This window comes from Chamaea fasciata, unplaced genomic scaffold (genome assembly GCF_029207755.1).
Source record: "Chamaea fasciata isolate MVZ Bird 193981 ecotype frontalis unplaced genomic scaffold, bChaFas1.0.hap1 SCAF_18, whole genome shotgun sequence".
Lineage (NCBI taxonomy): Eukaryota > Metazoa > Chordata > Aves > Passeriformes > Sylviidae > Chamaea > Chamaea fasciata.
In genome coordinates this window covers 6,240,522-6,266,335 of record NW_027094103.1, presented here as the reverse complement: position 1 = coordinate 6,266,335, position 25,814 = coordinate 6,240,522, and the positions used below count along the sequence as shown (strand labels likewise).

At 51.4% G+C, this 25,814-nt stretch overlaps 2 protein-coding genes across 6 annotated transcripts in view; both read right to left on the bottom strand.

Annotated features, from left to right (window-relative positions):
* Positions 1-7,401: 7,401 nt before the first annotated feature.
* GP1BB (glycoprotein Ib platelet subunit beta) lies at positions 7,402-11,352 on the bottom strand. The gene has a single exon (XM_066199804.1). The coding sequence runs from the start codon at positions 8,864-8,866 to the stop codon at positions 8,255-8,257; it is 612 nt and encodes a 203-aa protein (XP_066055901.1). The 5' UTR covers positions 8,867-11,352; the 3' UTR covers positions 7,402-8,254.
* Positions 11,353-11,434: 82 nt separating this feature from the next.
* Positions 11,435-25,814, bottom strand: part of SEPTIN5 (septin 5) — a 42,436-nt gene continuing 28,056 nt past the window's right edge. For all 5 annotated transcript variants that reach the window (XM_066199799.1, XM_066199801.1, XM_066199798.1 and 2 more), the window contains exons 2-11: positions 22,069-22,165; positions 21,470-21,556; positions 20,803-20,926; positions 20,564-20,698; positions 19,753-19,870; positions 19,313-19,414; positions 18,322-18,418; positions 16,951-17,086; positions 15,321-15,423; positions 11,435-15,011 (exon numbers count right to left, since the gene is read on the bottom strand). In XM_066199799.1, coding sequence (XP_066055896.1) covers positions 14,955-15,011; positions 15,321-15,423; positions 16,951-17,086; positions 18,322-18,418; positions 19,313-19,414; positions 19,753-19,870; positions 20,564-20,698; positions 20,803-20,926; positions 21,470-21,556; positions 22,069-22,078 — 969 coding nt within the window. In that variant the 5' untranslated portion in view covers positions 22,079-22,165 and the 3' untranslated portion in view covers positions 11,435-14,954. The remainder of the gene's footprint in view (positions 15,012-15,320; positions 15,424-16,950; positions 17,087-18,321; positions 18,419-19,312; positions 19,415-19,752; positions 19,871-20,563; positions 20,699-20,802; positions 20,927-21,469; positions 21,557-22,068; positions 22,166-25,814) is intronic.

The following is a 25,814-nucleotide window of genomic DNA, read 5'->3' as shown; positions in this document are numbered from 1 at the left end:
CAGATAAAGGCAAGGCAAGGTAGGAATGCTGCAAACTCACAGACAAACAGGGATTGAAATTACATGCTAATTTTTCCACAGCTAATTAATCACTGGAACAAGTTTAGGGAATACAGTGCCCAACCTCCATCCCAATTTTCTTTCATTTTGACAGGACTCAGATGCTTTCTGTGGTTTTAGAAATCCTTGCCTTACTACATAACTAATGTTACACTACCAAGACATGCATAATCCAGCGCTCTTGCCCCACAGCTGGGCCTCCCTGCACTGGATCTTCTTAAAGAGATTCCTCTTGGCAGTTTGTGAGCAGGGCCCAGCACACGCTCCGAAGGCTGAACCCTGCCTTTGCTGAAGTCAGTGGCACAACAGAGCAGGGCCGGGATTTCACTCCACTGCCTCCAGGTTTCACATGTTTTCAGCAGTTGCATCTCCAAATTATTTTTTTCCTGCACATCTGGAACACAAAATAGGGCACTGGATTATTGCAACACAGAGCAACTTCCCCACAGCTGACTTCTCCCAGAGCATGAACACCACCACAGAGTTCTGCATTTATTGAGGAGCTTTCTTTCAGATATACACACAGGAAAATACATCTCATGATAAATTTTCAAATCACAGACAATACAATGCCCTCTCTCCATCTCTACCTGCTGTAAGCATATCTCTTTATTCCTCTCAACACAGAAACAGAAACCAATCCAGTATTTTAATATTTTGCTCAAATCCAGCAATGGACAGAATACAAAAGACTACCTGATGTGCTGTAGGAAACTGCATGGGAATTTGCACACTGAAATTCACACACAGCACTTGGAGAGAGTTTCCCTTCCTTTAGGCAGCACAGAAATGACAATGCTGCTTCTTGTGCTCTTTGAAGTCTCAGGAAGAAAAGGAAAAGAAGCAAAGGGATCATTAAAATGCCGTTCTTGATGGATAGTGGCAAGAGGGGACGACAGGAGAGGAAGTAATCAAGAACACCAAGGTCTTGCTTTCAGAGCCTCCTGCACTGGATGATCAAATGAATAAGTTTGGTGGGTTTGCTGCAGCTCAGCCATCAGAGAGCCAAACACAGGAAAGCAGCAAGCTGTATTCTATGTACAACTTGGGAAATGCTGGCAGCAGTGGGAAGGGTGTGGAAGAGCAGGTACCAGCAGAATAGGCAGCAGCTCACAGCAGAGCTGAGGATGGGACAAGAAGGACAACAGCAGTTTGGTTGGAAGTGAGCAGCCAGCCCAGGCAGGAGGCTTTGGGCTGGACCTGGAGAGAAGTGTCTAAAGGCAGAAAAACACATACAATTGCACAGGGAAATTGCCCTCCACTTTGTAAGTGTTAATGGGGACAAATTCCCTGCAGCACATGGGGGTTTATGGACATTAAATATAAAGCCCAAGTCCCACTGAGACATTTTGTCTCAGTCTCCACATAACAAAGATTTCATGTTTTACTTCCCTTCTCTCTCCTTGCAGGAATCAAGGCAGCTGACCTAATATGAAGATTCACCTGTGAGAGGTACAAAACAGCCTAGGGAAAAGCCTTCATTTCACCAGCAGGTTCATTCAGAGAGATCACGACACAGCACATAAGGGGCCATTGTTTCTGGAATAAAATCTCCATTTGAGCTCTCCTCTTTGGCCATGATCAATGGGAGAGAATTAAAGTCTCATCCTGGGAAAAAAAACAGCTTGCTAACACTGTGTTGAAAGATCAGGTAATGGAGATGCAGAGTAAGTGTGGGCACCCACATAATCCTTTGGTGAGCTTGAGAATGCTGGACGTAAAAGCTCCTGGTGAAAAAAGCTCCCCAAACACAGGCACATCCCTTATCATGCCCTATGAGAGACAACAAAGTCAAGGGCCAGGAGTCCTAACAGGAGTTGTTGGTATTTCACAGTCCTTTGATCCAGATTTCAGCTCCCCACAGCTCCTCCTAGTGCAGGGGCATTTAAATTCCACGGGTGCTTAGACAGCTGCCTGCTCAGCCTCTGCATTTTCTGTCCCACAGATGCACAGAGCCAACCCCAGTAATTCTGAGCTCCCTGTCCTTCATAGCCCTGGGGAATTCTGAGAGCACTTACCTCCCACCCATCCTCCAGGCACCTTCCCATCTCCAACAGGCACATCAGTGAAAAAACACTATTCTCACCACTCAGTGATGATGGCAAGGGCTTTATCTACCACCTGCCAAAAGATGGATTTCCACCCTCCAAAGTTCATCAGTCTAAACACCCAGAGAGAACCAAACCTATTTCCATCATGGCCACATCATAATGACCACCTCCTCCCCCTCTCTGTTTCAGTCTGATCCTTTGAAACAACAACCAGAAAAGGACCTTTTAACCTAGTAGTTACTGGTTCAAGAAGCAATGTCTGGTGCTTGGGCAACTAAGTCTGGAGCATCCCTGTCAGCCTGTGGGCAGACACACATCACACTGGCCTTCACCCTCTCCCAGGCCCAAATCCCACGTGTATTTTACTAGTCACAGCAAACGGGAGATTAAAAGCGATTTGCTGCCCCCTCCCGAGCGAGCCCCAGTGACTGTCAGCACTGCAGCGGCTCTGCAGACAGACCTCCCCTCAGTGAGCGGCTGCTCCCATGCACAAGGAACGGCACTGATGTGGCACGAACTGCTGTGACAGGGCAGGTTAGAAGTGACCATCAGCTGTGACAGAAGAGGATGGCAGATCAGCCACACAGCATGAACCATTTGGTATCCACAGGGGGCAGTCCTGGCATTTGGGTTTTGTAACTCTCAGGGTAGTCTTCTTCTGTGGAAATACTAAGAAATACCTCCCAGCATATTCTGTTCTCAATAGTCACAAACATTTCAGAGCAGAAGCAGATCATGAGATATATACAGAAATAGAAAAAAAATATTTGTAGATTTAATCTGTGGGGTAATTTGAGGAGGTTTTATTGGACTAAACCCACTTAAATCTTTTATGTTCTCCAGTAGTGCTCTATCCTGTCCTTCCAGGGAGCATGTAACTTTAGCTGTAACATACAGTATGCACACACACACTATCTTCAGAACAAAACACTGCAACCTGCTGCTTTCAGTGCACTTCCCCAAGATAACTAATCTTTTGCAGAAACCTGTTAAATTAAACTGTGCTCTTCATTAATACCCTCCAAAATAAGGCCTATGACCCTGAGGGAGCCTTTGTTTTCATATGCAAATATACACATTAAAAAAGTAAAAGCCACTTCTAAACATTTCTAAAATCTTTGTTTTCCCATGTACCCTAGGACAGATAATCTGTCCCATGATGTGGAATCAACACTGTTTTCTTGGCACTCCCTCTGGGATGCCCTTCACACTTCAATCCTGAAGGGAAACGAGGGGTTTAGAGAAGGCCAGGTAGCCTCATATTCATGACCAAGAAAAATGCCTCTTATGATTTGTAAACAAAGCAACAAATCCCAGATCAGGCTGCCACCAAGGCATCGACCGAAATTGCATGGAATTGGCCTGTCCCGGTGACCAAGCCCTGCCGTGGGTGATAATGAGCTGTTGCCTGTGTGTACATGTTATAAACTACTCAAAACCCAGGTGGCAATGAGTAAATACAATTTAATTTGAACCCATTCAAATTACAAAGCAAAGGGGGAACAGCGCTGGGCACACGATGGGGCTCCTTCCGCCCACCAGAGCCTCAGCTCACAAAACGGCGTCTCCCCTTTTTATAATCTGAGAGTGTACCAGTCATTAATATTCATAAGCAGTCCTTATTTGTCCCTCTGGCCCCTCCCACAGCCCATTGCTTTGCCCATATATGGACATTTGGCTCCTCCCATGACCTGTCAATCAGACCTTCCATGCCTTTCATTGGTGGAGCCCTTGTGGTATCCGGATTGGTGGTGCCATGTTACCTTGCCAGCCTCCAGCAAGGAGTGTGCCCGAACTCCTGCAACCAGGGGCAAATACCCTCCTTCCCCTACATGTTTTTACAGCTTTGTAACCCAGAACTGTCAGACAGGAACCACAAAAGGGGACGGGAGTATTGAAGGGAGAACAGAAAAGGGTTCAAAATTTTACTGGAACATCAAAAGTACATGTCAAAAGAACTGTAAACCCCAACAAAACTTTTCCTTACCAAACTCAAAAACTCTTCCTCGTTTGCATGTGCCAGTCACCACACCTTATTCATAACATCAGATGTGATATTTTCATTGCACACCTGAGGGTGCAGGACTTATGAAAGTGTAAGCAGAAGAACGGACAGGTTCCCAAGGGTCACATGGACCCAGGCAATCTGTAAACAAGGGCCTGCAGTAATCTTGAAGCAAAACAGAACCACTATCACCATATGGTACAGCGAATGTGGAATTATGGGTTACAATTCTCTACGCTCTAAAATCAGCTTGCTTTGCTTTCCAGCCTTCTTTTTCTCTGCAAAACACGCAGAAGTCACCATGAAGATAACAAGGCCTTTGGAAGAAGAAAAAAGCAGTGTGCCTTCCCCAGTGTCTTCTACCAACCATTTGGTCCTTCACTTAGGAAGGGCTGACCTGCTTTTTAGACACCTCAGGTTTGGACGCTGCAAACACCTTGGTCTGGTCTCCCAGGCTTCTTTAACCTGGTAACTTTCAGGGAAAGGAGCTGTTTGGAAGCATCTGAACCTTTGACAAGGCAGCAGACTGTCCAGCAGGCCTGGCAGCCTAACTCTGCGTGCCACGGGTTTGGATTGGCCTTGATACTAGAAAATTATTTGCAAAGCAGCTTAATAGCTTATGTTTATCTTTGTCATATTTCACCACTACTTCCCCTTCGAAGCATCTGTGCATTCTTGGGCAGTGTCTCCCCTCAGAAGGAAAGCCAGTTCTCCTTTCAACGACATCCCAGCAGATCCTCCACTGGGTAGCAGAGCAAGAAAGCATCTGTGACATGCAGATTCCTGAGCCAGGAGAAGGCAAGATATGCAGGCTCTAGATTTATGGATTAGACACGCTGCCATAGCACACAAATCACTCTGCATCTAGTGCAATTCATTATCACCCTGCCGTGGCTGGTCACATTTTTCACAGGTGCATATAATGCCAAAAAGGCTTTTTAACTTCCATGTGCCAAGACTTAATGATGCAGAGTCAGGAGCCCTCGTGCCTGCTCAGGGAAGCAAAACCAAAGTCAGCAGTTGCTCTGTCCCTCTGGACACACAGCCCTGAAGGTTTTCCAACACCCCATGGCAGTGCTAAAAGGCTAAGCAGTCACAGGGCTGGGATTGTGCCTGCTCCCAGTCCAGCCTCTCCCAGCAACTGAACCTGTGCCTTCAGTACTGCCCACATGCACCAGTAGCATCCTCTAACCCAGGTAAATTCAGCTAAAAATCTGCAGGCAAACCTGGGCATTCATTCTGTCATGTCAGTACACTCTGCAAAGTCTTGGGCAAGCAAAGGGTCTTCTGCATCTCTTGCATGTATTTGTAAAGGAAAAGGACTTCAACAACACACATAAAATACTAAAATAACAGCATAATTGACTAATAGGAATGAGAAGGAAGGGGTGATGGGATGACAGTGGCTTGTGCTACTTCCTTACACAGCTGCATCTTGATTCTGGAGAAATGGACAATGGGGAGGAACAAGTCAGAAACCAGGCTTACTATTCCTGTGGGAAGTTAGATGCTCAGGGTAAAAAAAAAAAAAAAAAAAATTAAAATACAGCAGTACTTAAAAATCAGTTTTGAGAGCACTGGGGGGCCTCACGGAGCATCAGTTTGGACCCCTCCACAGAGGAGGCTCCTCAGTGGACCTGTGTGCCTCCTTGGAGATCATGTTATGGTGACACTGCAGGGGATACTGGTGCAAGAGGTGCACTGGGTGAAGTCCAGCATGGTGCAATCCCCAGAAGAAAAAATAAATCTGAGCTGGACCCCCATTTCCTTGAGTGCCTCACTGCCACCACATCCCGTCAGGCCAATGCCACAGGGGTTAGTGCTGGAGGGACACGGGGCACAGCAAGGAGATGGCAGAAGGAGACCCCCGAGGCAGAGCCCGTGTCACTCACCTCAGCCAGGCTGGCCCCGGCACACACAGCACGGGGAACGGCCTTCTCAGCCATGGCCCCACCCGCGCTGCCCGTGAGGGCACGCACAGGCCTCCATCTTCCCGCCTCAGCTCATCGGCCCCGAGCACCTGGTGCGTCTGGGGCTAGCGCGGCCCGCTGCGCTGAGCCCGGCTGAAGCAGCCCGAGGCAGAGAAACCCCAGGACTCCCTTGTTTCCCCTCAGGCGGCCCCGAAGTGCCCGGACCGGCTCCATCAGCTCCTTCCCCCTCACGGGCTCCCTCACGGCCTGGGGCAGCGGCCAGCGGGCCGCTAGGGGGCGCTCGGCGGCCGCGGGGCAGCGCCGCCTGGCGGTGCTCCGTCCCTGCCCCGGGTCCCGTCACTGCCCTCGCCGGGGCCGTGTCCCGGCGGTGACACCGCCCGTGCCGTGTCCCAGCGGTGACATCGCCTGTGCCGTGTCCCGGCGGTGACACCGCCCGTGCCGTGTCCCGGCGGTGACATCGCCTGTGCCGTGTCCCGGCGGTGACACCGCCCGTGCCGTGTCCCGGCGGTGACATCGCCTGTGCCGTGTCCCGGCGGTGACACCGCCCGTGCCGTGTCCCGGCGGTGACACCGCCCGTGCCGTGTCCCAGCACTGTCCCCGCCTGTGCCGTGTCCCGGCAGTGACACCGCCCGTGCCGTGTCCCAGCGGTGACACCGCCCGTGCCGTGTCCCAGCACTGTCCCCGCCCGTGCCGTGTCCCAGCACTGTCCCCGCCCGTGCCGTGTCCCAGCGGTGACATCGCCTGTGCCGTGTCCCAGCACTGTCCCCGCCTGTGCCGTGTCCCAGCACTGTCCCCGCCTGTGCCGTGTCCCGGCAGTGACACCGCCCGTGCCGTGTCCCGGCAGTGTCCCGTGTCCCAGCGGTGACATCGCCTGTGCCGTGTCCCAGCACCTTCCCCCGCCTGTTTGGTCCCTGTCCCAGCCTGCCCCGTCCCCTGCCACCAGCTGCCCCGTCCCCACCGGTGCCCGCAGCCCCCGGGCAAAGGGCTCCTCTCGCGGCCGAGCTCCGTCTGTGTGTGAGCTGAGTGGGGAATGGAGCCCCGTGACTTGGGCTTGGGGGCTGAAGGGCACAGGTCATTCTCCTGCTGGTCACCCCACAGCCTGCTGGCCCCACCAAATGCCCTCTCCATTCCAGCTGCATGGCAAAATAAGCAGCCACGTAGTGGCTTTAGAAGAAACTCCCTGGTAGGAGCCAGCAGCTGCCAGAGTTTAACCCTACCGTGCACTCCAGTCATTTCTCCACCTGCCCTCAGGATTTGTTTTGCTTGGCGTGGAGTCTGAGGGTGAGGAACTCCAGGGATCACAACAGCTTGCAAGATACCCAGTGCAGAATAGAAAAATAAGCCATTTGCATCATCATGTATAATTTTATTTCAATTTTGCTTTATTTCAAAAATAATTAAGGGACACCATAAACAGCAGTAGGCACATCAGTGGGGTTTGCCGTATGAGTCTCTCAAGTACAGATCTCTTGTGCCAGGTGCCGTACAGGCACAGTCAAACAATTTCTGTCTTCAGGATGAATTTCTCCTGATTCAGGGCCCCAGTCTCACTCATTTAAGTCAGTATTAAAACTAAAGTAGATTAAAAGGAATGCAGATAAGGTAAAATTAGTGGGCTTCTAGACATGTCCTCCCACCCCCAGAAGAACACTGGAAAAGATGCATTGAGCAAGAAGATATTTCCTTTCCCTTTCACTTGGATAATCAAGGCAGGAGAAGACTAAACCCCTAGTCCAAAGCTCTTAATGCTGTCTGTGGTAGCAGAAGGGGGGCATTTCTCCATTGTCCTAGCTCAGTATTCAAACAGTTTGCTGTTCACCTCTGTCCTCACCTGACCCAGAACAAGCAGAAACATCCTGAGAAATATGGCTGGAGTACTGCAGGAGGGGAGGGATCGAGCACTGGAGCCCCCATGAGCTTATGAGCCATTTGAGTCAGTTCTGGTCGCTGTAGTTTATGACTTCCTTAGTCTACCAAACCACTTCCAGTTCAGACAAGCAGTCAAGATCATGCTGAAGAATTTAAAGCAGTGAAAAAACACAAGATTGATTCTTTTGGAACACAGCAAGTGTCTGATCCATTCAAGTCCTGCTTCAGACTGCAGTCAGGATTAGATGCTACACTGAATTGTCCCCCCTGGGTATCACAAACTACAGGACTTTGGCACAGCATCCCCCAAAGGGAGTAGAATCTTCTGTCTTGTGATGTTAATCATTGTTGGAGGGGTTTATTGACGAAGATACACAAGGGTCTACCTGCCGGTCTAGTTCTCGGGTGGTGCTCCGGACTTCAGCGGTCATTCTCCGAAATTTCTGCAGGTAGACAATGATGAAGATAACCAAGATACCCTGAAGGAAAAGGAGGACGAAGAGAGAGAGCTGAGAGAGGAGAGCCAGGCTGCAGTACCAGTGCTGGCATGTGGAGATGATCTCATCTTCTGTCAGGTAGGCGACGATCCGGCCCCGCAGGTGCTCCGGGGAGCTGCATCTCACATCTCTGTACAGGCTCCGGTTCTGCTGCCACTGGAGCCAGGAGCGCAAGTAGAGGATGTCACAGGTGCATTCCCAAGGGTTGCCCTGCAGGTAGACTACCTGGAGGCTCCTCAGGTTGTCAAAGAGCCCGTTGGGAATAGAGGTGAGCCTGTTGGAACCGAGGTGGATGATTTCAGCCGAAGGACGGAAAGCAGTGGGCAGGTTTTCTACAGTCAGGTTTTTCGATGAGCAGTCAGTAATGTTGGTGGTGCACTTGCAGGGCACAGGGCATATGGGTGTCACGAGTGGGAGGAAGCCAAGGAGGGACAAGAGAATTCCAATGTTCATTTTCACCTGCAAACACTTCCCTGGTGAGACTGGGTGAGGAGACACCACACACTCTAGGACTGACACCACCGCCAAGGCCTTTTGTTGTTTTGTTCAGAGGATGAGTTTCTAAAATTGGGTGAATTTGGTGTCCTCCACCAGAGACATGAGAGCTCTGAAAAGAACAGAGTTAAAAGAGAGCAAATTCTTGGTCTCTTGCTATAGGAGAGGGAATTTTCATGGTCTTCCAACCCTGGATTTGAGGAGGGATATGAATACACGGCTATAGGAAGGCTTAGCTGCAGCCATCAAATACATTTTCACTAGTCCTCAGAAGTGTACAAGAGCTGCTTGTGTTCTTGTGTTTTCAGCATACTGGAGGTGCATTATCAGGGCAGCCAAGAAAACTTCTGTTAAGGAATCAAAAACTAGAATATGAAATTTCTCATGCCTTATCACAGCTCTGGATTACATCTGTAAGCAAAGTTTCATTCACATAAGCTGCAAGAGGAGATTCAGAAATAAATTTACTGTTACCATGAGTAAAAAATAGCCTTGAAAAGAAGTGAAACAGCCTTTGGCTGCAGAGAAGGTGCTGATCACTGAGGATGGAGGCCAGTGGAGTTTTTCATGCTAGACACTGCTCCAGCAGGTGAATAATCACCTGTGCTAGGACACATGGTCAACAAGCTTTTTTTATATTACAGTCTCATGCCACTGCTGAACAGGAGCTGCTGTAACTTCTCCAGGAGAACAACTACACATACCTGCAACAAGGCAGCATTTTTCTGTGCTTGACAAATTGTAATTGTCAATCAATTAAAAATAATTTTAAAAAAAGAGTAGAAAGCAGCATTGTTGACTTACCAGAGTAGTTCAATCCTTGCTTTCTTGCTGGCTTTACAACACAAGAGGAAGGTCTCGAGGCAGTCCAGCAAGAGTGTGTGCATAGCTGTGTTCCCGGATAATCCCCCTGCAGCTGGCTGCCAAGATAAGGGTCAGGCTCATCCCAGGGACACCTCCCACATGAGGCCTTCCTGCAAGTCTGCTGCCTGTCACCGGATGCTGAGGCTTCATTGGGCAAGTCTTCCAAGAAACGGGAGCTGCCAGTGCTCACAAGAACACGTTTGCTGGGAGAGATGCTGCCAGTTCTGGCAACTGTGATTCTGGGCCCACAGGCTCATCCCAACAGAAATGTTACAAAGTCTCGATGGCACAGTAACTCAAAATGCACTCCAGACTGGAAGGTGATGTAACTGGTTCGTACCCTACTCCCTGAGCACTGTCACCTTTGGTTTCCCATCTCATCAGGAAAACTCGGCAGACTGGTGACACCTAGCACTTACCGGGTGCTGACCCTCAGGTTTCCCTTGAAGCAGTGACACTAATCTACTACTTATTAGTGAAAGATCTGCTGATAGACATGGTCTTCCGGTCCATCCATCTTTCCAGGGAAAGATTTTTCAGACACTTGCTCCTTTCATGATCAGTATAGGGGCAAAATATAACACTTGGCATTTCACTGTCTACATCAAAACAAAACTAGCTGGATTCACAGGAAGGCCAACAGACTGGGAGAGGCAATGCTCTGAGGAACTGCTCTTCAGGCTGCCAAGCGAGCCCACAGCCCTTGACAAGTGCAGCTGCTGAGAAAGACTGACCACGTGCTTTATTCAGAAGCTGCATTACATGAATACTTCAAGAGGTAAGTCCAAGGGTCAAAACTGTATTCAGGCAGAATCATGTCTTCTCACGGCCATGGTGTGTTCACAGACATTTCTCTGCCATCAGCCTGACCAGGCAAACGCTGCACTCCTTGGCCTAAGGTCACCAGAATCACCTTGTGAAACTATTGTCCCGTTGAACTCAACTCTGTTACATTGTACTGTGGACATCTTAGAGGGCAGAAATGATGAATGCCCTGCATATGCTCATGTTGAGAACTGAGGGTGCAAAAAATGGCAGAATGTGGCCCTAACCAAGGGAAATTTTTTATGCTCTAAAGAAAACAATTGAACTTTAAATTTCTACAAGATTGGAGCAGATAATTCCAGCTGTTTGACTGTGGCAGCCAGGCAGAGTGGGAAAGAGATCTTAGCTAACAAACTAACCCAGTTTTTCCTGCAGGGCCTGCTTTCCACTTGGGAGCAGCTCGACTACCACAGGGTAAGTTTGTTCAGCAAACTTACCTCATCTCGTGTTTGGTGCTATGTTTATACACAGACAGGTGTTCGGGCCAGGGTGGCATGGAGCTGATCTGGAGCCAGACGTTGTGGCTCTGCAGGAAGCATGGACTTGGCAATGCTCTCCTAGCTACTTACAAACTGGATTTCCTGGGACTGGATCTTGCCCAGCTCACCACTGATGATTTAGACACCACTTCTAGGGGAAGCTTGAATATAGAAGAACCTTCAAGATCATCTTGCTAGCTTCTGGAATAAACAGGCCAGAAACCCCATGCAGGAAGCCTGCCTGAAACCTGCTCTGACTGAATTAGATAAAAGGAGAAAGAGGGTCAGTTTTGCTCTCTCCTGCCCATAATGTATCACCAGTGCTGCTCAAGGGGGCTGAAAATTAAACAGAAAGAGGTTGGATTTTTGAGTGTATTTATTTCACTGATCAATTCAGGTAGTAAACATTAATAATAATAACAATAATCATTTAATAAAATGGATATGTTTAAAAGGTTTCGTTTTCTTTGTTCACAATGACAAAACGTTCAAACAGAAATTTACAAAAAAATATAATAACCCAACAGATGGACAGGAAACATAGAGCCTAGGAATGGAGCAGGGGGTGAGGAAGGTGCATGGCAGGAGCAAGCCAGCGTTAAAGCACAGCAGAGTTTGTGAGGAAGAGGAGGGAATGCCATCGCAGAGCACGAGGAGTGGGAGCCCCTCCTTTGAGGGGAGGCATGCAAGGAGGCAGCAAGGACTGCACAGGCAGGACCAGCACAGCAGCAGCACACAAGGAGTTCATGCCATGGATCCATCCTGTCAGGCACAGGGGCCAAGATGTACCAGCAGCCCCAGCTGCAGCCTGGCATAGCTGTGGAGTGGGACACCATCCCTGCAGCCACTCACTCAGCAGGGCAAAGCTTGGCAGAGGCATGGGAATGTGCCAGGGGGTGTAGGGATCAGATGTGAGGCTGTGGAGGGTTGCATGAGGGGAGGTGGTAATTTATTTTCCTATCCACGCTTCTCGCTGCCAGAGCCACATGGCCAAGCTCCCTGTGTTCAGGAGTCTCTTCTCCACTTACTGTGAGAACCGATGCCACAGTACAACACACTCCTTCAATAAACAGATTCCACCTTCCAGGCCAGAATCTGAACCCCTGAAGTCCCCCAGAATCAGTCTCTAATCCCTTTCCAAGCAGTCCCTAAGTTCTGGCACTCAGGGCAGGGAACCTCCTACACAGAGACAGGATTTCAGCGGTACCACCACCCCTCTGCAGAAGCCACCTCTGGTGCCTCACTCCTGTGTGGTTTTTTCCTAAATGCAACTTGAACCATCTTTGCCAGCTGGCAGCCAAAGGCCTCAGCTCTCCGTAGAGGACAGGCTTGTGACTGTTGACTTGATGAAGGAGGCACGTGCACTGAGCTGATGGAGACTTCCCCACCTGGAGGGATGGGCAGATCCACCCTCAGCAACCCAGCCTGCCTGTGACCAGTGTACCCTGTGCTTTCAGCAGCACACAGCACCTCTGTGCACAGCCAGCATGAAAGGTGTCAGCTGCTCTATGTCCATGCTAAAGGGAAAAGGTCTCCTTTATCTTTTAGGAATGAACCTGTTTGAAAGAGGAAAATCTCCAGGTGGACAGGGCTCATTTGTAACAAAACATCCTTCCTCACCAAGATTAGTGTAAGAAAAGAGGGGACAGATACTTCAAGAGGTTTCCTTTTATGCTAGCACAGACAAAGCCAAGAACTCAGCTCTGCATCGTTTTGGAAAACCTGGAGGAAGCTCCTGTTTCTGGCTACTCCACTGCCCAAGTAAGCACTTCATGCAAAGAAAGGTTACACTTCCTCTCAGGTGCCTTGGTCCTTCATGTTACTGAAGTCAAGCTGAATCCTTCTGCTCTCCTAGGATGGCACTGCCACTTATGGGCCCAAAACAGGGGAGCATGAAAAAAAAAACCCCCAAACATTGTTGAACACTGCTCTTGCCCAGCTTGCACAGTTCTGTCAAAGGGCTTCCATCCTTACTTTGTCCTTCCACACGGTGCCAGGGTCTCTCCCCTGCCCCTACAGCCCATGTTCTGGCTAAGCAGAGGCTCTGTACAGTGAATAACTGGAACCAGCCAACCTACTCACCACCTGGACAAACCCTGACTGGGACTCTCAAGGCCCAGGGAGGAATCAGACAAATGCAGTGCCCAGTAACAGAATGTAGGGCCTGGCTATCCCTGGCCAACGCTGTGTCTCCTCCTACCCAGGGATATCTACTGGGGAGAGCCAGAGATGGAGAAGCAGATACAAAAGGGGAAGAGGAACAGAGGAGTCAGGCAAAGAGCAGAAGGGCCCAGCCCATGGCTGCTCTCCCTGGAGTCAGAGGGAAGAGCCAAGTGTCTCTCCCTCCAGCAGCCCTGACTCCTGTGAGCGTGGCAGTGTTGCTGGCCAGCCCTGCCCAGCACATCACACTGCAGGGCTCTGCTCTGGCTGGACCTAAGTTAAAAATACTGCAGGAAGCAAGAACAGGACAGGAGCTGCTGCCCAAAGAGTGCTTTTATCTCTGCCCAGCAGACCCACCAGCCTTCCCAGCACCAGGGCAGGAAGAGCCAAGAAATAAGGAGGGGGAGAAGGGCTGAGTGCCTGGGGGAAAGGCAGGGGAGCAAGAGCCAAGCCTGCTGGGCTGTGCTCAGCCCCACTCACGGACAATCCTGCACCTGCCAGGCTGACCCAACTCCTGCCCACACAGACTGCCTGCAGATCTCAGATACAAGCCTACAAAAACTGCCCCTTCCCCCAGGAGAAATTCAGAGCCAGCAATGTGCTCATGGCACTGCAAAGCCTGGGGGCAGGGGACAGGTCTGCATTTGGGGTTGGATTTCAGCCCTAGGGTTTCTACCCCCTCCAAAGCAGTCTTGGCCAAGTGCTCTGGATGCCACAGTGCTTTTCAGGGCAGACACTGAAGACACACTGCAGCTGATGACCAGAGCTAAACCAATGAAACACCCTCACCCACCTACTGCAGGGCCTTAGGGTTCCTCTACCAATGCCTTCAGCCTGCTGTGGGAGGAAACCATGGCAGAGAAGGTGCTCACTCCCATCACCTCCTTGCAGGCAATAGTCAACAACACAACCTCTCTGCCAGAAAGATGTATCTGAGAACAGTTTTCTTCTAACCATTCTTGAGGCACTCAGTCTCTTGCTGCTCAGTGCAAATATCCTGGAGTTTTCTTGATAGGTAGAACAAAACAAACCAACTAAACAAAAAACCCATAAAAACCTGGACAGGATACCAGGCAATCATCAGGACTCCTGAGCAGGTCAGTGCACAGAGAAACTCCCAGCCCCAGTTCTCTGGGCCAGCGCTGTCCCCAGGCTGAGAAGCCCAAGCAGTGCAGGTCAAACTCACAGGAGGGTATGGCTGCCTTTACAATGCTTGTGCTGGCCCCAGACAAGGGCAACAGGGACAGGGGCACAGCACCTCAGTTGGGAGTAAACACTTACGTGCATTGACAGAGATACTCTATAAGTTTGTACACCAGAGAAACCAGGACTTTAAATACCAGAGCATTCCCAAACAAGAGATTAGTACATAGGAAACGGGGATCTTTTTCTTATTTTTTTAGGATGCCTTAGAGACGTCCCAGGCTAGTTTCTTAAAAAAAAAAAAAAATTAAAAAAAAAAAGAGAGAGAAAAAAAAATAAATGAAAGAATAATTATTAAAAAAGAAATACACATCAGTAAACTGTTAAGTGAACAGCCTCCTCCACAATCCAGCTGGTCGAAAAGCCAGCACTGCTGCTAATAAATTAGAGGGTGCGGGTGCAGCTCTTGCCCACGAGTCTCTATACAATAGGAAACCTTTTCTAAACGTTCACAGCTCTTGCCAGGTCTCAGATGGTCACTGGGGGATCCCCTCTGCCTTCAGGGTACCTGCCTCTCACTGATCCTGCATCTGCTGCTGCATCTTCTGCAGCATCTCTTGCATCCGCCGTAACTGCAGGAGACACAGGAGAGAGAGTCAGAAAGGGACCAGTGGATCCACCCTGTGGCAGCCCCTTGGAGCTGACAAGAGGAGCCCTCAGGGGGTGTTAACTCCTGCCTGAGCACAGGGGCACCTGTGTCTGGGGTGGAATGGAGCTATGTTTCCCTGAAAGAGGAAGCCACAGCCTTCACACCCTGTCCTCCACCCCAGGAGCCTACAGGGGGACACAGGAGGGGGAAGCCTCAGGACTGCCTCTATGGGGCAACCCTGGAGAAACTCCAGGGATTTCAGCTCCAACACCCAGGCAGAAGTGGTACTCACCTCCTCATCCTTCATCTTAATCAGCTTCTCTGTCTCAGTGTCTGGTGTTGGGAGAGGCAGGATAGGAATGGGGCTCTCTATCCTGTTGTCCTGAGTCAGCTTGCTAGAGAGATGGAGAGAGGGGGTAAGAGCAGTCACTCATGGTTCAGGATGACTGGCGTTGGTGTCACCACACAATGACTGTCACTCCCCAAGGCAGAGCCACCAGCAGTGCAGCATGACACACCCAAACAGGTGGAGGGGCTGTAGGGCAATCCAGTCCAGAGCTGTGGAATGCACTTGGATGGAGAATGAGACCTCCTGTTCAGGAGGTGGGAGGCGTGGGACGGGCACAGCACAGCAGCATTGCTCTGAGGGCTGGGGTGCCCATGACTGCAGGTAGGGAACACAGGAAGGACGTGATTCTCTTTCAAAAGACAGGAGCTGTCAGTACAGGACGAGGGAATGGTAGTAGCCTAAGAAGTCTGGGCTGAAGTTGAACTTCAACATGCCACTTGCATGTGTTCACCACTTGGAGTCACCACTGGCTCATTATTGAGACAGCTCCAGCCTTGGAGCTTAGGCTCTCCTACCAAAACAACTCTAGAAATGGCCCTGTGCTGGTTTTATGAAACTTGTTCACTGGCAAGGAACTAATCATGGCATGAGAAACGGTACCAAACTGAAGCTCTCTCTAGGCATAGCAACCACTTTTTCACTGTGCTCTTCTTTTAATAGACCCACAGCCTACCTAAATAGCAGCTGTGACACTGCTCCCCCAGCTCTAGCATTTAACATAGTTATTTTGGGACTCCATATACTTGCTGCTGAAAAAAACAGGCTTGTCTGCTATGCAAAAGTACTGGGATCCACTGTGTGTCAGGAGAATGTGCCAACCTGCACGTCGGCACACATGCAGGACTGCTCCTTGCTGAAGCACAGCCATTCTGCTCTGCAACGTGGCAGCACAGAGCTACCCAGCCAGGGCTGGCAGGAAGTGAAGGGAATAGCTCACAACAGAGGAGCCAAGACCTACTTAAACCCAAATTTTTTCACCAGTATATCAGTCATGGAAGGGAGAAGGAAAAACAGAGGTCTCAAATGAGAAGCCTGTGAGTGTTCTCTCGTCTGTTTTCTGATCATTCTGACCAAAACCACAGAGCATCAAATGCAAAGGGAAGACAATGCTGAGAAATCTTTGGAGATGTGTTGTCTTACTGATTGTCTGGGCCTCATTGTCTGAGAAACAGCAGCATCCCAAGGGTTGTGTTATTATTTAGACGTAACTGCAGGCCCCAGAACGCATTCCTGTTCAGCAATGCACTCAGCTATCAATCACCAGAGAGAGGGTTCATCCTATTTTATTAGGCTGGATGTATTTCAGCCACTGCTAGAAACAGCTCTTCAAAAGAATCTCCAGGCCTATTTCTCTATATCTGCATGGGGAATGTGGATTCTTAGGAGCATTCCTGCCTTGGGTTCAGGCTGTGGGAAACATGCTTGGATTTGCTATTTTAGTTCCCAATGGCAGACCCGGAGGCTGCAGCCCAGCAAGTCCCCAGCAGATCCACAGCCTCCTGACCGACTGTTGTGAGAGCAACCCCAGCTCCACAGAGGCTGACAGAGCCCTCCCCCAGAGGTGGGGACACACCTGGTCATTTGCTGGATGCACTGAGCCCGATAGTTCTCGTAGTGGACATCACAGGTGACGTCCTTCAGGTCGTGCATGTGTGTCCGGATCAGCATGTTCCGCAGCTTCACAAAGTCGCAGTGTGCCTGGTTTTCCACTGTGGAAGCAACAACGGGAGAGTTGGATATCACACCTCACCCGGCCTCCCCCGGGAGCCCCTTCTCAGTCCTGGACACACAGACTGGACTAAAACCCTCCAGGGCTCCTTCCTCATCACCCCCAAGCACTGCCCTGGCACAGGCCTCAGGGGTGCTCTGCACTTCCCAACACTGAGGCCAGGCTGCTGAAGGCACCGTGTTCCCAGGATGTTTTCTGTGTAAAAGGATTAATTAAGCACATAGAGCAGAGCCCTGAGAGAGGATCCCATGTACATGGGATGGTATAACCACAGTGAGCACAGCTGGTGCTGGAGGTAAATTGCTTGTCTCATCAGAATTTAGGACTTATCAAAAGGCCCCTGTAGACAAAATCAGCCCCTGAGGGGCAAAGCTGAGAGCAAGCAATGGAGAGCTGAAAGAGCTGCTGTTGCCATGGGGAGCCTGGCTCCAGACAGTGCTGTGGGAAGCACTGTGCTGCTGTGATGATCTCCTTTTGCCTCTCTGCAGGGCTGGGGAAAACCAGCTGTATCAGGCACAGGGGTTCACAGAATTGATCCTACTGCCAAATGCCAGCATCCCAACAGGCACAGCCCCCTCTGGAGCCACTGAGGGAACAGAGCCAACAGCTGGGCAGCCCAAGCAGCCAGCGCCAGCCCAAGAGTGCACAGACAAGCTTTTGGGATCGAAAGCTGCAAGGCCTTAAAGCAACAAACCAGCAAGGGCAAATCAGCAACAGCAGCAAAAGCCATTCCAGGATTATTCTGCCTAAGGGCTTTATGAAATTTCTCCCTTTAGAAAGGAAGGAAGTTGGATACAAACATTGTGCATCAGCACAGCCTCCAGCCCAGCAACTCCAGCATTTACAGAAGCAGCTGCAGAGGAGGGAGTACACGAGGGTTTATGATTGTTTGGCTGAGGGCAACAGTTTCTCCCCAGAAAATAAACAGGCAATGCTCAGCCTCCCCCGCTTAATAAGAAGCCATGTCCTAGTGCACATTCAGGCTCAGGCATTCATCCATTCGCACTGGAGCCTCTCTTCCTCATCTGCAGTGGGAGGATGACTGATACACTCCCACTAACACAGACCTCCGGAGCCAGTCCCGGTGCCTCAGTCTGTACCCTGCCTTGTCCCCTGCCATGTGCCAAAGGTGGCACAGGCAATCCCAACTCTCCCCTGCCATCCCTGTTGGAAATGCCTGCCCCTCCTCCCAGTGCTCCCAGGCTCCGTGCTTACCTTCCACAATGCCCCAGGGGTAGAGCCGTCCGCGGACGCGCTGGCCTTTGGCCTCCACCACCGTGTTACTGCCGATGACGGCAAAGGGGGCGCTCTCCTGGAACGAGAGGCGCCGCTGAGCCCGGCTCAGCCCCGAGCTGCCCGGGATCCCTGCACCAGGGGCCCAGCTCAGACAGCCGGGCAGCAGGAGGAAGGTGCTGGCAGGAGAGCCACAGGCACATCCACACATGCCACAGAGCAGCGTGCCACAACCCACTGGCAGAGACAAGCCTAAAGCACTGGGATCTACAGGCAGCCTAGCTCCCAGCCTGACCTCAGCTGTCCTGAGCAAAGCCGCGTCTCTGCAGGTGCCTGCGTCCCTTCATTAAGGGGAAGCTCTACAAGAAAGCCAGAGCAAAGACGCTGGGACACCAAGCAAGTGGGGCAATGTACACCAAGAGCAGGAATGTACAGGCTGTGCTCCTCTCTGCTCAGAAGGGAGTCAAAGCCCATTGCGCCCCTCTGACAGGAGAAACAAGCCAATACTGCATGCACACACAGGCTTGGGAGGTGGTGAGGACTGGGCTGCTGGGGCCTCCAGGTATGCCTGTGTGATCATGCTGTGTCCCCCAGTGCAACTAATGTGTCACAGTAGTGCCTAATCACTCACAAATCTCTCCTCCTTGCTGATGGCATCACCCAGAAACAGGTGCTCAGGACTGCTGCACAACCCAGCTTTCACCTTAAACACACAGGCTGGGGCAGATGGAGGTGAGACTGACACTGCCTGGAGGGAGAGCAGAAGGGCCGTGGGTTCATGCCACACTTGACTTCACGGCACCAGCAAGGACATCAGCACCTTCTCCACGCCATCCACCACACCAGCCAAGGCTGGTCCCTGGGTAGCACTAGCACAGGCCTCCAGCACAAGCAGGGCAGCTCTGGCTCCTTCTGGACTGACCCACATGCCCCTGGGCCTGATTCCCCAGACCCTGCTGAGCAGATTCCTTACCTTCAGCTCTCTGTCTTGCTGCTTGAACTCCTCATCTTCATCAGAGTCACACTCAGGAAACTGGTACACTTTAATGCCAAATTTGTCGATCTCTTCCCGGATCTGTGTCCATGCAAGACAAAACCAAAAGGATGCAAACTTCAACAATACAGAAATGCTGGGTTTATTCTGTTTATGCTACCATGGTTTGCTGCAGCCTACAGATGGCAAAAGGATTTGATGTTTCTTCCACAGTCAGCCTCTCTGCTGACTTCCCTTCTCACAGCAGAGCACAGCTGCAGTTGTATGTGCAGACACTGTGTACGTGTGTATATATACACACACACACACACACACAAACATGCTGTGCAGACACATAAATACATATCTCTATCTCTCCTCCCTCCTCAGCTCATCCCTGCCACTGCTTCATGTATAACTGTACAGAAAGAGCATCTCACCCTCTCTTTTAGCTTCCGGATCTCGGAGGGGATCAGGCAGTCGGCTTTGGCAATCAGGGGCACAATGTTGACCTTCTCATGCAGAGCCTTCATGAACTCAACATCCACAGGCCTCAGCCTGCAGCAGGGACGAGGGTCACTGTTAGCAAAGACACGCTGGGCAGCTCCCCCTCCAGCCTCTCTCACTCACCCAGCACAACGGGAAAAGGACAGCCAAGGGGAAAGGGAAAGGACTGTCAAAAGAGCCTGCAGGAGCACGGGGACAGCCCTCAGCTAGGGCTGTACCTTCAGGAAAGCTGTCTCCAATTTTAGCTGCTGAGTGTCCCATACAGACACAGGCTGGGTATTTGCTCCCTTGCAGGCCAAATACTGCCCAGGCCACAGCCTGGGGTGTCCCTCCAGCTGTCCTGTACCACAGGCAGCCAGCACAGCCCCTTCAGCTGCTCCAGGCTGGGCTGACACATGAGCCAGCAAGGGGCAGGGACTGAAGGCAGCCTAAAACTCCCTTTCCTACACATCAGTCCAGCTTGGCTAGATAGGAACATACAAGTCTGCATGACATTATTTCTCCTGATTTTCAAATCAGGCTGTAAGGCCCGAGGGAGATCTGCTCTGCCTGTTCACAGGCAGTCTGTCCTGCCAGCGAGGGGAAGGGAGTGCTGTGATGCTTAGCAGAGGGAGAACATCCAGACAGCTCCTCTCCCGTGCCAACAGCCCTGGCAGTGTACGAGCTGCTGCAGGGCAATCCTGGGGCACAAAGGTCTTCCCTCTGGACTGAGTCACCCCCCAGGCCTGGAATGTGGGCTCTCACCCATGCCCAAAGGGAGAGATGAAGTAAAGGCAGCAATGCACTCGGTTGTCCTGGATGTTCTTCCGGTTCAGGCCACTCTCATCACGGAAATACTGTTCAAACTGCTGGTCAATGTAGTCAGTGATGGGCTTCCAGCTGGGAAGGGCAATACAATCAAAACAAAATCATCAGTAGTGTCACCTGTCTCCTAATGACTGTGAGGTCAAGGACAAAAGGGAAGGCAGCAGTGCCCTGCTCACCACTCAGTGTTGTTCACAGCGTCTCCAAAGCCTGGTGTGTCCACTATGGTCAGCTTCAGCTTGACACCCTTCTCCTCAATGTCCACCGTGTGCTTGATGATCTCCACTGTCTGGTTGATCCTCTCTTTGAACAGGAGCACAGGAGTTAAAGCCAGGTTGTAATGCTGGGGTCCCCACTGCACCCATGACAAGCCAGCTCCCTCTTATCACTGAACACAGGGAGTAACACAGGTTTCAAAAAGCCCAGCTCATGCTCTAAGGAGCCTCAAGGGGCTGGTACTGCAGAAGGAGGCCAGCAGCAGGCAGACAGACTCCAAGAAGATACACAAACCTCTGAAGTGCCTGTAGCCCAGCTGTTCTGAACATTTTGTCTCGTCACTGGGGAAGGGGAATCCTTACCATACTCCAGCATCCAAGAACAAAAGACAAATCTCAACATCTCATCCCAAAGGGGGCTGCTCTGCAGCCTCATCTTCCCTTCAAAGGACAGAAGAGCCCTACAGCCAAACCATTTTTCTCGATTCTAGTGCCTTAGCAGACACAAAGGAGAGCAGAGCCACAAACAAGAGGGCTGGGATCCAGCCAAGCTTGTAGCTGCTGCTGAAGCACGGAACCACAGTGCCAGTCCTTAGGACAGTCCCATTCACCCTGCTTTGCCCCAACTTACCCTCTGCATTGAGGAGCTTTCTGTCTTTGTAGAGGTCTGTCAGGAACAGGCTATTCACCAGCGTGGATTTGCCCAGACCAGACTCTCCTAATTGACAGCGCAAAGGGGAGGAGGAAAAAGCAAGCAACATGACCCACTAATTGACTTACAAATGAAACTCTGAACAAGGCTTTGAATCCTGAGCCAGAGGAAATGAGAGAGACGAGCTGTCAGGAGCTGTTCATTGGCACTACATTTTTCCAGAAGTGGTAAAACTTGCTGCAAAATGTCTCAATCTTGTACAAATGCAATCTCCCAGCTCCCCCATTCTCCCCCTGCTTCCTTTCCCTCAGTCTCTGTTCAACCCTGCCTTCACCTCCCACAGCAGTCACTGCTGGAGGAAAAGCTTGCTGGAGTGGGTTGTGAGGGGTCAGGAGGGGTTTGCTCCTCCTGGGGAACTGCCACAGGCTGGGGAGCACAGCAAGGCCTGAGACAAGGACCAGAACAGAGTGAGGGGAGGATCCAGGTGCTATGGGAGCACCTAAGGGAAGTGAGGAGAGCTGGCTCCCACCACAGACCCGTCATGTGGCCCAGCCACCTCTACCCACGGGCAGTCTCACCTGCAACCATCAGGGTGAAGTCGAAACCCTTCTTCACGGATTTCCGGTGGACCTGGTTTGGCAGAGTGGCAAAGCCCACGTACTGCTTCTCATGGTCCTGTGGGGCAGAGGTGGATGGCAGCAGGTCAGAGTGTGCCACTCCTTCTGCTTGAGCCTCACACGCTGACAGCGAGTGGGACTCAAAAAGCCCCTGGGGCAGAGCCAAGGGCTGGAGGAGAGGCCGGTCCCTGCCCTGGCAGCAGTGCAGGGCAAGGCACACACCTCCTCTGGGCTTAGGGACTTGGCCCTTCCCACAGGTGGGCACAGAGGGACACGACCCTGCTTGGCCACACTCCCGGCAGCTTCCAGCACAGAGAGCACAAGGGAAAAGGCACATCTCACCAGAGAGCACATCCAGGGCTGCTGCTGACAGACACCCTTCCTAACTGCTTCACCTGCACAGTCAGGCTCCCTTCACAGCAGGGTCACCAAATGCCACCTCCCCCCAGGTCATTTCCACATCCTTCCCACCAGAGGCATGTGTGCTACATGATGGAGAGCTCTGTAATTAGCCCCTCGGGGCTTGCACTGTCCTGAGCCATGTCTAGAGGAAGGGACAGTGGCTCAGCTTCTGCTTGACCTGAGAGGGGATTATTTCTTGCTGTGTCACAGCCGCTCCTGGCTGAATAAGAGGAAATCCTGAGTAATCTCTTGTGTTATTTCTGAAGAGACCAAAGTTCAAGGAGCATGGGAAGTGGAAGGATGTGGAAATATTGATAATAGAACTAAGATGATTTTGGGGAGGGTATTATATTAAGTATTACTGGAGTGTTACCTACCACCCAACCACCCCCCAGACGCAGCCCCTTGTCACCGAGTGCACTTTCACAGCACAAAATCCACAGGCACCCCACAAGCATGGCACACGCTCTGTACAAGCACACTAAGCCATTCACAAATGCCTGAGCTAGAGACATGGTAGACTCTGCATTTCAACATCACTGAATATAATCATACCACTGGGATTCACACCACAGATACATCCATGGAGCCAAGAGTTCCTGAAAACCGGCCCTGGCTCCCATTCCATGGATGCCTTCAAGCACATGACTGCCCTCACCAATTCTCCAGGCACAGCAGGGGACACCTCCGTTCATAAGTTTAACTATCTCTATTCCTGGGCCACACACTCGAAGGAATGCAAAATATGATCCTGGGTGCCGAGCTTAGGGCAATGCTGACTTGCACCTATTTCCACACTGCAGACGGGCAACTCTCTACAGCTGCATGCCCACCTGTGTGAGAAGCCCTGAGCATCCTCAGTGTGACAGACTGCAAAGTTCCACTGGGGACACTGAGCAGGGAAGACAGCCTCCTCCTCCCAATTTATGGCTGCTCTGGAGCTGCCCACGGAGATGGAACAGATGTGGCTGATGGCATCATGGCCCGAGGACTCTGTCGCTACCTTCTGGCAGTTGAGGTTTGGTTTGGGTCTGAAACTTGGTCATTTTAGCCCTGAGTGATTGTAGCTTCTGATCTCCCTCACCTCCCATAGCTGAAGCAATGTTGTTTCGCCACCCCACAGTCCAGAAAGGCAGGAAGGGACAGAGAAAATGAAATTAGAGAAAAGGGGAGAATTAGAGAGTGCCTGAAGTACTCCCCTGGCAGCTGTAATGACTGATCTAAAAGGCAGTGACATCCCGAGCAGCAGCGCAGCGAGACCCCGGGTGATGAGTGATGGCAGCTCTGACAAGCTGCATGCAGCAAAGCAATGCTTGCCTGGAGGACACCACAAACTGCCACCCAAAGGGCTCAGCAGAGGGCAAATGAGGTGCACAAAGCAGAGTGAGAAACGTGATAATTGCAAGGTCACAAAAACAAGGCAGAAAAGACAGCTTCCAGCCTCTGTCTCTCAGTACCAGAGCTGCCTCACAGCTGCTTCACTTCCTGGGAAAACACATCCATGAGCACAGCCAAAGTGGACACGTAACAGCCAACAGCTCACAGTGAAAGATCCGGTGTTTCCCAGCAAGCACCGCAAATACACAACAGACTTCCCTTTTGTGCTTCTCCTGCCCTGATCTTTACCAGCCTTTGGAAAGACAACCATCACCTGCTCTCTCCAGTGACTTGACATGGGAAATAGTACTAGTAATGTGCTAATGAAACCAGAGCTGAGGCTTGGGGTGTGTTTCTCCTGTTTTGTTTTGTTTTTAACCTAGATGACTAAGGGCTGACAATGGAGACACTGGGGAGCTGCGCTCTGGTGCAACTCCACTAACTTCTGCCAGGTGTAACTGGCTGAACCTGATCTCATGTCTGCACAGCCCAGCCAGGACAGCGTGGATTTGCTGTACCTGCGCTTGCCTCCCCACAGCTCTGTGGAATCACGATACTCCAAACGAGCACATCCCAGCTGGTGCAGGACACTGCCCTTTACCCGTGACTCACGCAGTCGTTTCCCTTGCAGAAAGGAAGGTCAGTGCTGAGTGCAATACCAACAGAAGGGCTTCCCTCACTGTGAGGGGAAAAACGCTGTCTCCAGCCATGTCTCCCTCTGACCTGCCATGAATACGCTGCAGAGCCCTGTCAAGGGTGAAGGCAAGATATACAAGGTGAGCCTCCCTTCTTGTAACAGCCCTCTCTCAGGAACAGCAGTGTGGTCTCTACACCAGCCTTGACTTGTGGTTTTTCACTGTAAAGGTTCACATTTCACCTTCTCTTTGAGACACTCCGTGTGTGCTCCTATCCCAGTCATATTCAGGCACCATGACAGGCATGTACCACCACCTCTGCCAGCGTGGCAACGTCAGCATGGCGCTTAAGGAGCCCAAGTAGCCTCCTGAGCCTGGTGTGTGCCTTGCTCAAAGCTCTACACTGCTCACCACCCCCAGCTACTATCTGCAGAGCAACCATGCATGGGGTGGAGGGGCCTGGGAGGGCTACTGACAGAGGCAGGGGGCTTTCTGGGTTATGAAAACATAAAATCCATTCATAGATCAGAGGCCAGGATGGAGGGAGTTCCTAAATGCATCACGGCCCCCTCCCTGTGCTCTTGACCCTCACGAGCCAGGCCCCATCAAGCTGACAAAAGCCATGACAGCTGGTTCACGCACTGCGCTTCCCTTGCCAGCTCCAGCTGTCGGGAAAGGGCCTCAGCCAGCCAAGCCAGCGGCCCTGTGGCACAAGGAGCCCCTCTCCCACTGCCTGCTCCATGCTGCTGCCTTTGTTCCCACTGGCATCCCGCTACCACGTGCCTGGGAACGTGCCCCCCACACCACCACAGCGGCCACCAAGAGCTGTGGCCAATCTTTGGGACGCTGACACAAACCAAAGCATCCCAGGCCAAGCAAAACACACCCGTACTCTCCTTTGGCACACGCTTGCTGGTTCAGCAGACATTACAGCAACATGTCACATCCTCACATCCTCTAACACCCGGCCGAGGTGGCCAGGGCTCCCCTGGCAGCCAGTGCTCTCCCTGGGAGTTCAAGCCAAGCAACAAAGCCCTGGGTGGGCTCAAGCCGTGATCCTGTTGGGGGCGTAGAAACATTCAGGATGTGCTGCACAAAGGAGAAGCTAGCCTGGTACTGAGGTGTTCACAGGGTTGTCTGCACCTCCAAGTACAGCCTCCATCACTCCTGTCCTTCCCAACTCCCTCCTCACATCTGTGGTGGATGTGCTGTTTAGACCAACCCAGATCCCACGTGACTTCACCATTCAGCCTGGGGATGAAAGGGGCCTTGCTGGGTATATTCAGAAGGGCT